This window comes from Hipposideros armiger, unplaced genomic scaffold, assembly GCF_001890085.2.
Source record: "Hipposideros armiger isolate ML-2016 unplaced genomic scaffold, ASM189008v1 scaffold_210, whole genome shotgun sequence".
In the NCBI taxonomy this organism is placed as follows: Eukaryota; Metazoa; Chordata; class Mammalia; order Chiroptera; family Hipposideridae; genus Hipposideros; species Hipposideros armiger.
Genome location: NW_017731560.1, coordinates 1,072,972 through 1,085,165, shown reverse-complemented (window position 1 = coordinate 1,085,165; position 12,194 = coordinate 1,072,972). Strand labels below are relative to the sequence as shown.

Here is a 12,194-nt window from a genome sequence, read left to right as displayed (position 1 = left end):
AAAGGGAACTGGCTAGCCAACCCAAATATCCATCCACTGAGGAACAGATCAACAAAATGTGGTGTATCCATAAAACGGTGTGTCATTCAGCCATAAAAAGTAATGATCAGTACTTCATTCCCTTTTATGGATGCACCTCGAAAACCTACTAAGTGAAAGACACCAGACACAAAAGGCCACATATTGTTTGATTCTACGTATATGAAATGTCCCGAATAGGTAAATCCATAGAAATGGAAAGCAGATTGGTAGTTGCCAGGGACGAGGAGGAGGGAATGGGGAGTGGCTGCTGAGTTGGCACAGGGTTTCATTTGGAGGTGATGAAAATATTTTGTAATTAGATAGGGGTAGTGATTTTACAATTGTGAATGTACCAAATGCCACTGGATTGTTCCCTTTAAAATGGCTAATTTTGTTATGTGAATTTCAACTCAATAAAATAAATAAGTAAATAAGTAAATAAATAAATAAATTTTAAGGAAAAAAATATGGAAACATATATCAACCAAAACCAAAAAAAAGCAAAAAAGTAGATGTTTACATTTTCAAAAACAGGAAGCGGTGGGGAGGGAGCAGGCTGATATTATCAATCATTATCACATTCACATCAAGCTGTCCAAACCTAGTTAAGCTTCACTTTTCTATGGGTCTAGCTGCCAACTGGAAAGCTCACTGCAAGGGTTCTAAACATCTAGCACGAAGACTGGAATTCTACAATTACCTGGCATTTCCCCTTTTCTGGCCATTTCATCATAAATTGATGGGCCATATTTATGAACCTAATTTTAAGGTACACATTTGATAAGTACCAAGCATATTCACAGGGACAATGGATTTTGCTAAAAAATCCAGGGCGTTTAGCTGTTGAAACTACAGCTCTCTCAATGACTCGAACACTCAAGGGATTAAATAATTCAGCCTCAAAGATTTTACATACAGAAATACTAAAAGCATAACTGAATTTAACTGCATTTCCAATTCTACTGAGCAGCTGCCAAGGCTGTGGCTTCAGTGATGATGCCTGCGATCACTGGGATTCGAGGGCTCCGGGTCCCAGGAGTGCCGGGCCCTTTTATGCCTATAAGATTTATCTCCGCTCCCACTTCTACTTCTATGGCTATGACCCTCAGAACGCCCCTCATGTCGGCCAGAATGTTTGTCTGAGCTTCGGCATCTGTATCTATCCTTGTTCTTTTCTTCTCTTTCTTCCCCTCTGCTTGAGGACTTGTGCTCATGCTTGGGCTTCTCCTTCTTTGGCCCCCTTTCTTGGTCCCCTGTGTCCCTGAGGCAGATCATCCTGACCTCAGGGGAGCTGGGGTGGTGCTTCTGCACCTCCTTGGACTCTGGCTTCGGACCCCTCTCTGAGTTCTTGCTGCTGTGCTTTTTAGAGCCAGGGTTGTCCTTTTCCTTTATCTTCTTGCTTCTGGAAGATGAAGAGGAGGCTGGCTGCTCTGATCGTACCTCCCGGTGATTCTTCTCTTTGTCTTTCTTTCTTTTCTTTTTTTCCTTTTTGTCTGAAAGCAAAAAGTGATGCAATCAATAAGAAAAGGGAGTTGGGGGATATGCAAAAGGAAAGCATCCTTGGCAGCAGTGCCAAGCAGTCACAGTCTATATACTTCCAGAAAAGTATCTCTGAGAAGCCAAGCTGGATCTGTCACCCTTGACATGTCAAGTTGCTGCATAAGGAAATTTCCACCCTTAATTACCTCTTTAAAGATCCTACCTCCAAAAAGAAAAATATATATATATCATACCTCAAAATACAGTCACTTTCTGAGGTACTGGGAATTAGGACTTTAACATACGAATGTTAGGGGACACAATTCAACCCATAACATTAGCCTTCTGCTGATATCTCTCCTTTCCCAATTAAAGTAAGGTTTCCCACACCTCCCCCGACTCCACACAGAAGAACTGATTATCAACTCTCAGTGAATGCCAGGAAGCACAAACACAAACACTACCCAGAATCTTCTCTTGGGTCTTAACGCTTTACCTTTTTTGTGTTTTTTGGTGGGTTTTTCATCTTCAGAACCCTCAGATGAGTTCGGTGAGGGGGTTTGAACCCCACAGCCCTTATTCTGGAGCTCTCTGGTAACATCATCCATTTCTTCTGAGTCTTTAGGAGCCCGATAGTTAGACACATGATCCACTCGGATAGTTCTTCCTTTGATCTAAGACAGAGAGACAATATCTCAGCAACGACAGCCCTCCTATCAAACTATTTGAACCTAGCCGGGGAGTGCCATGGTTTGAACTACACCTATTACATTCCTTCTAATTCTATTTCTGGGAAAATCTCTAAAACAGACCTGCTCAACTGGTGTGTCACAGCACACATACCTAGATATTAATTTGCTCAGCCCTCAGGGCAGTCAGCTGGGGCCTGAGGCAGCTAGCACCCCCAGGGCGGTTGTATTAGGCAGCCTCCTCAGCTTAGCCCAGTGTGCCATGAATAGTTTCATGTTCTACCTGTGCCATGAAGTGAAAAAGGCTGAGAAGTCCTGCCTATAAGCAGCAGGGAAAACTGTGATACTTTAGATGCATAGTGAATTACCATCAATACCTAACATTAATTTACAGTGAAATATACCGTGTCGAAGTCTGGCAGCTAGAAGGAATTCCTGAAATTGAGCTCACTGATGCTTCCTTGACACACAGCAATTAGAACGAGGCCAAGGCAGACCAATACGTAAAAGGGGAATAGGAATCTAGAAAGACCACTGTCTTGTTTTGTTTTGTTCTTTTCTTAGCTATATTCAATCACCTGGTTATTCCATCCAGTCCTGAAAAGACCACTGTCTTTTTTCTTAAGCCCTCACACCTCGCTCCACTCCCCACCCTACCGGAACAACTGGCTCACACTGATACTTCCACTGGGAATCACAACTCTCTAGGTGAGCAACAAAACATTTACTCCTCACTTAAAACAAAAACATTCAGGCAGATGCAAACTTATTCTATAGGTAAAGTCATCTGAAATGTGAAAAGTCTGGCTTTTGTAGTTCTAGTACAAAAGTAGATTTTTATTTTTACCTTTAAGCCTAAACAGCTTCTGTCATTATCCTATTTCCCATTTCCAAATATCTTTGAAAGCCTTCCTTTTATGGTGACTCCCTTTGACTGCTGGCTCTCTTAAAAATCAAGCCTAGGACCTTGTTTCTCCCTGTCCTACAGTCTCCAACTATTCCATACTAGTTCAATCAGTGACAAACGAAACAAGTCAAGAGTCACCCCTCAACCTGTGACAATGTTCGTTCAACTGCAGTGATTTTCCGAAATGAGTGCAGGGACTATGTGGAGCACTGACAAACCTGACTTGCCCCATCCCCGTTTCTCAGCCCAATGTCTCATTTACAAGGGTAGGGGTGAGAGGGAACAGAGTAAACTTCAGAATGAGTTACTTTTGTAAAATTTGCCATCAGACTTTAACTAGAGAGTTTCCAGGACCCAGTATTGCTAGTGGAGACATATGACACATACACAGCTATGTCCTAGGTCATGAAGCCATGACAGAGCCCCAAATCCCCTGACATAGGACAGCATGGAAGAACAGTGCTTGCTAGTTTCTTTGTTCTCCAATACACCACAAATGAGAGTTGAGTGTGAGGAGGAAAAAGTAAGATATAGAGGCCTGTTGGGGGGTAGGCGGATGGGGGTGTGGATGGTACCTATGATCCTGGAGAGAGTTGTTATGAGATGGAAAATAAGATTAAGATGGCGGGGGTCATGAGCCAATGGAATTACTGCCCAGGATCATTTGCTGGTCAGGATGTCCCCGCACCTCTACAACCCTCATATCACACCCAGCTGACCAGTGATGTCCTTGAGCCTAGAGATCAGGTGGGGAATGAAACAAAACCCCTACATGGTAAAAGTCCAGCCAAATACTGCTTAGTAAATACACTCACCTTGATCCCATTAAAATTGTCAACGGCCAGAATTGTGCTCCTCTGGTCTTCATAGCAGAGAAAACAGAATCCTTTAGATTTTCCAGTCGTCTTGTCCCGTACCAGATTAATGTTAACAATCTCCCCATATCTATTTATTTTATAAAAGAATAAAGACACTATTGATTTAAAATGCAAAAACTTTCAGATTGGATGACAAAACAAAATTCAAATAATACAGTCTGTATAGGAGATACATCTAGAACAAAAGGACATAGAAAGGTTAAAAATAAAAAGACAGGGATATAGGAGGAACACCCAATTTAAAAATGAGTGGTAATATTAAGATCAAAGATGAATTCAAGGTCTCATAAAAAAAGGTCCTAACACATAAAAAAGGTATAAGTCACTAAACTTCATGCATATATTGACAAATCAAAAAATTAAAAACCTATTAGAAATACAAAGAGAAGCTGATAGTGAAAATGAGAAATTTTAATATACCACTTTAAATTTATAACACAAAGTTGACAAAAATAAGGTCAGAGGAATTACTATAATTAATACATAATTCTATAATATAAATACAAATAAACATAATACTATAATAATTATACTGTTAACAAATATTAATGTCAGATTAGTAGATATAGAAATATATTTCAATCTTATAAAAAGAGAATAATTTTTTCTCAAGAATCCATGAAACATGCATTAAAATTGATTACAGAATAGGTCTCAAAGTAAACTTTGATAACTTACAGAAACAGAACAAACCTTGTTCTCCAATCACAGTGTTGTAAAGCTGGAAATACATTTTATACAAAAAACACCCTACTAATAGGACTTGAAACCTACTTTCATGGCTAATAACTGAATGAAAGAGAAAATGAAATAAAGTCAATGGCAGACTATTTAGAAAATTTAAAAAATGAGAATAATATATACCAAAACTTATGGGATGTGGCTAAAACCATACTCAGGAAAATCTGTAACTTTAAATAATTTTACTGTTAAAAGGGGAAGAATGAATATAAAAGAAAGCAAATATAAGAAAAGCAGATGAGTATTAATAAATATAAAAACATAAATTAAATATAAAAAAATCTACATTACTCCTTATCCAAAGATAAATTCCACATAAGTTAGTGTCATAAATTTAAAAATAAAATCATGAAAATGAAATTCGAATTGATAGACACATTATAACATAATCACATACATACAGCTCGGCCCAAAATCTAGAATTTTACTTAACAGAAAATACTAGAGACAACTCAACTAAGATCAGGAACTATTTAACACTATTTAACATTGTAGGTATTGGCCAATGCAATTAGGAGAAAACATATGTAAGAAATGAAGAAAGAAGAAGTAAAACTATCTGTTTGAAAATGGTAGTATATACAGAAAACACAAGAGAATCAATGATAAACAATGATAAAAACAAACAGTACAACAGTTCAGTAAAGTGACAGGATATAAAGTTAACAAAAATAAATCAGCCTCTTACATACAAACAATAATCAGTTAGAAGATATAATGAAAGAGAAACCCCATTTATAATAGCAAAAAATAAAATACTTAAAAATAAACTTAACAAGTAATGTGTAAAACCTATATAAATAAAACTTTTTAAGACTCCTGAAAGACACAAACATAGATTTGAACAAATATAAAGATATCCTTTGTTCTTGGATAGGATGACTCAACATCATCAAGATATCAAAATCCTCCCCCAACTTAATATTTAAATTTAATGTAATCTCAATTTTAAAAACTTGTGTGGTCCCCCCAGGAGCTGGGTAAGTTGATTTTAAAGTTCTGGTGGAGAAATGAACAGAATACCTGGGAAAACTTTTTAAAAGAACAATGGGGAGGAGTAACTCTCCCAGATATTAAACCCACTGAAAAGCTTCTATGATTACTTAGTGTGGTACTGGCACATAAAGAGACAAACAAAACAATAGAACAGAATAGAAAGCCAAGAAAGGGACTTAAGTACATACAGAAAAATCAATATATGACAAGAGTGACATCCCAATTTGCTGGGGAAAATATGAACATTTTTATAAATGTTGTTGGGAATACTGGATAGCCATTTGAAAAAACATGAAATTGGATGCATATTTCACACCATACATTAGAATAACTCTAAATGGATTAGAGATTTCAATACATAAAATTGAAATATATAAGTATTAGAAGAGAGCACAGGTGGGTGGGTAGGGAGAAATACTTTCTAATTATGACTCAAAATACAATAGCAATAAATAAAAGACTGGTAAATGTGACCACATAACATACTAGAGGGAGAGACTATAAAGCAACAACATGAGGGAGTTTTGGGGGTGATGGAATTGTTCTTCATCCTAATTGTGGGGGTAATTACACAAATTAATACATGTACTAAAATCCATAGGAACTTACACCCCCTAAAAATTCCATTTTACCAAAAGATAATATAAGCATATGAATAAATGCATTCAAATAAAAAAATTTACATAGCATAAAAATCACAATAAGCAAAGTCAAAAGACAAATAATAAACTAGGGGAAAGTAGTATTTGCAATTTACATCACATATTAAGGACCAGAAAGCTATTTTTTTCCTTTTGCTCTAAAGGACATTATCAGGACAGCTAGTAAAGCTGAATAAAGTCTATAGATTAGATAATAATTCTGTATCAGTGTTGATTTCCTGAATTTGATCACTATACTGAGACTAAACAAGAGAATGTCCTTGTTTTTTGGGGGAAATACATATTGAAGAATTAAGGGATAAACAGACATCACGTTTGCAACTGACTGCGACTCTCAAATGGTTCAGAAAAAAATATGTATTCATGGAGAGAAACAATAAAGCAAATGTGGTAAACTGTTAACATCTGGGGTCTCTGAGTGAAAATAATAAAGGTATTCTTTATACTCTTTTATAACTTTTCAGTTTTAGGCCTGAAATTATTTCAAAATAAGTTGCAGAGAAAAAAGAACATAGGAGATGGCTTGAAGGGATCCTGCACCCCAAATTGGAACAGTTTGAGCATAAAGAAATAATAATGATGGCAATGTAGTACAACATCAAATTTTTAAAAAATAAGTCCATATAATATAACGGACAACAATGTGTTATAACAACGAATTAATATCCTTAAAACATGAAGGACTCTTGCAAAATTAACCAGAAAATGAGGAACACACCAACAGAAAAAAATAGGCAAAGGATATGAATAGACCACTGACAAAGAAAAAGAAATAATAATGGCCTGTAAATCTATGAAAAGATGTTCTACCTCACTGATGAGGAAACAAAGGCAAAGCAAAACAATAATGAGAAGCCATATGGTAAATATTTTTTAAAATAATCATAGCATTAGGATTCAGAGAAATGGGGTTCTAGTGTCAGTGGAAATTGATACAACCTTTTCAGACAGCAATTTGGCAATGTTTATAATTAAAAAAAAATCTTAAAAATGCTAACATTGATATAGTAGTTTCACCAAGGAAACCATCAGGAATGCATACAAAGATGTAGATCCCACAATGAACATCACAGTATAATTTGTAACAGCAAAATATTGGAAATAATACCCGACTTTTTTTAAAAAGATAATTACACCAAACGGCTAACAGTTTTTCCGTAAAGTACATTCCATTGTCTTCTTTACACGTTTTCACCAAATATTCTCCAATGACTATACATTACCTTGATAATCAGAAAACAAAATATTTTTGAAAGCCAGTTATCAGTGGCCAAGGCAATCTTCATGGAGAGCAATGTGCACATCCATAAGAGAGAATTAGAATAAACATACACACTGGCTAATCAGCACTCAATGCAAATAAGACAAAAACAGCTCCTAGATATCAGGCTGGCGTGAGCAGAGGTACCATGAGAGGGTAGACATTATACGCTGCACCTGCTGGGAACTTCCTGCCTCCCAGAAGTTGGAGGAAGCAGCCTCTGTCCCTGCAAGGGCCCTCTCATGTATATTGCCCAATTTCTTTCCCATGGTCTTCCACTCTATATGCTGCCCAACCACTCGGCCAGGGCCCTCTGCCTATGGGATGACCCCAATCATCCTCTGCCATGGCAATGCCTCTGCCAGGGTGTGCTGGCTACATGGGCTTGCTATACGCTGTCTGCCATGGACCTCTGCCTGTACCTGCTGTCCAGCTTCTCAGCAACAGTCCTCTTTCCCTGAGGGCTACAGAAGCCATTGCCCTCTGCTCCTGTGAGCTGCCAAGGTCCTCTGGCCCTGTGGACTGTCTAACCACTCTGTGTAGCTCTGAGAGTGGACCCAGTCCCTCTCCCACCAGCTGCCACTACCAGTGTGCGCTGCCAAGACCCTCTCCCACCCAGTGCTGCTGCTATCATCTCATAGAATGAAGAGTATAAGGTTCTGCTATTCATTATTATTCCTCATCAGCCTGGGATTCTCACCGTCTGGGTAAAAAGGTGGGCTTTGCTCAACAACCTTGTACTCATCTAGAAGCAAAGAAAGCAAACTTGCTTTTTTCATCAATTCCTTTGTGCTTTGCCCTAATTTTACAAGGCCACATAGGTGTGGGCCCAGAAAGGCCGTGTTCATGAGTTATCCCCAGCTTGTAGGAGCCCGAGGAGATGGGCCAACATACGAGTAGTACCCTCCTGGGAGTCCCAGTCTGTTCCAGTGTAGGCCCACACTTACCAAGCCCCATTGAAAAAGCAGTAAAAATAGAACAGAATCCCCAAGACAGTTCCTACATCATCCAACTTATTGGATTTTTCACACTGGGAGAGTGCTATTGGGTTGTCGGAAAAGTCATGACGTCTTTTTTCTCTTGTTTTTCATTGCAAAAATGCATCATGACTTTTCCGACAACCCAATAGAACCATGTCCTAGGAATGACCTAGACTACAGCAAGGGCTCCAGTCCTCCCCATGCCGGCAGGCCAGTCAGCCTAGAAAGAAATCGTTTCTGTGATGCCACTAAGTGCATTATAGAAGCAAACTACTCTCATGACCCAGAAGGCAGAAAATGAAAGCGGACTTACTGTGAGAACACACAGATGATGTCCCCTTCAGTCAGTTCATAAGGAAGCCCTCCTAGAAGAGAAAACCACATTTCAGTTCAACAAACATTTACCTAGTGTCTATTACATATCATGCACTAAGCCAGGCACTGGAGGTGCAAAGAAGAGTATGCCACGAGGCCTGCCCTCAGAGAACTCGCAGTCTGATGCAACGGCAGGAGCACATAGACAGCAGTAGTACAGAAAAAGCAGTGACTAACTTTGAGTGGAAAGGTCAAGGTCACCACTAACCAAACTAATCCCTCTCATACCATAAACTCTTACGGACAAAGCAGATCGTTTCCAGCACAAAACTCTGCTTCCACAAATATATCTTGAACTCCTCTGCTCTTTACCACAAATGCACAGCTAAGATCCAAAATTAGGTTAAATATGCAAATATTAACCCCACTCACACAGACTAAGGATTATAAAGACAACTGTTAAGCATTTCATGGGAAATAAATTCCTCTGCAAATGTTTCTTTCCTCACCTGTGAAATGGGGATAGTATTACTTACCTCACAGAACTGTTGTAAGAATTAAATAAAGCAATGACTATAAAGTGCGTAGCATCAAGTCTGGTGCAATAACCTCTTTGAACAAACTGTCAAATTACTGGATATAACACAAAGTGAATGGCAACGGACAGAAGGCAAGAGGTAATCGGATGAGGAAAATGAATTCTGAAGGAAAGGGATTGGGATGGGGAGAAGTTAGCAGTAATATGGGGTAGTGGCTAAGACCATGAGTTCTAGAACCCCACAGTTCTGGCTGTTCTACTTGCTAGCTACGTGACCTTAAGAAGTCCATTGACTTCTCAGTGCCTCAGTGTCCTCAGCTGTATAATGGGGGGAAAGAGGATAATAATGGTCTGAGACAGTGAAAGACAAATCCATATGATTCCACTTATATTTGGAATCTAAAAAAATAAACGGACAAACAAAACAGAAACAAACTCATACAGAGAACATTTTGATGGCTGCCAGATTGGGGGTGGGAGGGTTGGGTTTGGGAATGGGTTAAAAAATGGAAGGGATTCATATGCACAAATTGCCAGTTATAAAAGCAGTCACAAGGATGGAAAATATACCATAGGGAATATAGACACTAATATTGTAATAACTATGTATGGTGTCAGATGGGTACTAGACTTATTGAGGTGATTAGTTCGTAAGTAACATAAATGTCTCATCACTCTGTTGTACACCTGAAACTAATATAATACTGTCTGTCACCTTTAATTGAACATTTTTAAAAATTACAAAATAACAGTAGCCTGAGAAAGTGGCAAGACTCTTAGCACAGGAAATGGCAGTATTATCAGAGCGCTGCTTTGGTAGGGAGAGTCACTAAACAAGGGGGAGAAAAGAGACATGGCAAACAGATTTATGGGCAGATAGCAGAAAGAAATAAAAGCGGGTGCTGACTGTCGGGAAGAGTAAAGGACGGAAACTCTCAGATGTTAGCAAGGTCAGAAGAGAATGCGGAGCACTGCGGGGGGAGGGGGGATGTGGTGAACCTCACCCAGGAAGACCCAGGCGCTGTCTTTGTACTCGGAGTGCCAGGACACTTTATCAGCCACGCCAAGCTGGACCTCACGCTCATTCAGCTCATTGATCAGCTTCACTTTCGTTAAAGGGCTGCAAAGGGGGCGGAAACACAGACAAGTTAAGTGCGGCCTGGCCTGGGGTAAGGGAGAACGAAACTAGGGAACTGGTTTTCTCGTCTCTGAGCCACTCCCACCCCTCGACCGGGTAGCCGTTCTACCACTCCAGCCCCAATGGGTCACCCCCGAGGGCCCGGCCATAACAGCCAGCCCCCTACTTAGAGAGAAGCCTCGGCCTTACTTCATCTCCACAGGTTCGCGCCCCGCCCAGATACGACTTCCGGCCGAGGCTGACCTGCGGCGCGCATGCGAGACTGCACTGCGCATGCGCTGCGGGGCGGCGGCGCGCATGCGAGGCTGCACTGCGCGTGCGCGGCGCCGGCGGCGCGCGCCCGCTGGACTAGGCGGAGCTCGAGCCCCGCTGGAGGAGCTTGGCTGCCCCCGGGCAAGGCGCCTGGGAGCTAGCTCCGGCGTAAGCGGTTTTATTCCTCAGTGGGGTTCGCTCTTCCAGAGACGTTTTCTCTAGCATCGTGCTTCCTCCCTCTGTGAAAGGGGGCAAGAGTGCGACCCTGGTCAACTACAAGACTCCCAGCTTCTGGACGACGTGTGGCATTAATTGGGTTAGCTATAAATGTTTGCTGAATGAAGACTGAAAACGGTTTCTGATATGGAGACTTTAGCCCCATCCTCAGCTCCCAGTGCAAACACCCACTCGGCCTTCGCTCTCACATTCCCGGCCAGTCGCGCGCGCGCGCGCGCACACACACACACGCATGCCTGTTACAGGAGTTAAAGGCAGAAAACTGAAGAGGATATGTGCGAGAGTAAATCTTTTTTTGCCCCTCAAATTCCAATGCATAGGCAACTGACCACTCGGCCTCCATAGGCTTAATGGCATACCCAGATTTGTGTGAGAGCTGCTACATACACTCACCCTTTTCGCACGTCTCTCTCCTACTTAGGCAGGAAACAAAAATTCATACTGTTAAATTAATACCTAACAATTAAGTAGATAATGCTAGGTTATGTGCTAAGCAATTTGCATGTATTGGCCCTCCATCCCCACAAAAATCTCAAAGTCTATAGTTACCATCCCCATTTTATAGATGGAGAAACTGAGGTTCTAAGGAATTCATCAGCTTCAAAGGTACTTTTCCTTTACCTGTCAGATCTGGTTGATTTAATGAGCCTTACTGAGCACCTATATTTGTCTGATACAGCAAGTCTGTAGGCAGGAGTGTAAGGTTGGGCTCTCTGCCCTCAAAGAGCTAATAATATCCTTGAGGAGACAAGACGTATTTGTTTGATAGATATCACCCAGAAATAATCAGGAACCCAGAGAAGAGATGGTGGCATACAATGTGTGATTTAAGCCATATTGAAGATTTCAATCCATCTTGTATGTGTCCACATCAATATCTGGTCTCAGACCATTCATGGTCTAAAAATGAAAGTCTAGAGCTGTGTAGTGCTCTGTGCAGACCTAGCTTTAGGCCCTTCATAAAAGCACCCTGATGATGATGGTGATGATGACAACTGTATCCTCAATGGCTCCCATGTACACAATGTCCTGCTAATAAGCAGATCAGAGGCTGCCCACCAACGACAGTTTCTCTTCATTCATTCTCTGTCCCTCCCCAC

The 12,194-nt window shown here is 40.5% G+C and overlaps 1 protein-coding gene across 1 annotated transcript; it reads right to left on the bottom strand.

The window, feature by feature from the left end:
• Positions 1-479: 479 nt before the first annotated feature.
• RBMX2 (RNA binding motif protein X-linked 2) lies at positions 480-10,898 on the bottom strand. Its single transcript, XM_019653894.1, has 6 exons — positions 10,795-10,898; positions 10,472-10,587; positions 8,928-8,979; positions 3,912-4,041; positions 1,997-2,174; positions 480-1,514 (listed from the first exon to the last, which is right to left on the bottom strand). The coding sequence occupies exons 1-6, from the start codon at positions 10,878-10,880 to the stop codon at positions 1,009-1,011; spliced, it is 1,068 nt and encodes a 355-aa protein (XP_019509439.1). The 5' UTR covers positions 10,881-10,898; the 3' UTR covers positions 480-1,008.
• Between the last annotated feature and the right edge of the window lie 1,296 nt (positions 10,899-12,194).

What these genes read in the sequence shown, in the direction of transcription:
- RBMX2 (XM_019653894.1), bottom strand. Translation starts at nt 10,880, where the DNA reads ATGCGCAGTGCAGTCTCGCATGCGCGCCGCAGGTCAGCCTCGGCCGGA. An exon ending in CGCGAACCTGTGGAGATGAA is followed by an intron (nt 10,588 to 10,794) that starts GTAAGGCCGAGG and finishes CCCCCTTTGCAG; the next exon opens with CCCTTTAACGAAAGTGAAGC. An exon ending in ATCATCTGTGTGTTCTCACA is followed by an intron (nt 4,042 to 8,927) that starts GTAAGTCCGCTT and finishes TAAAATAAATAG; the next exon opens with ATATGGGGAGATTGTTAACA.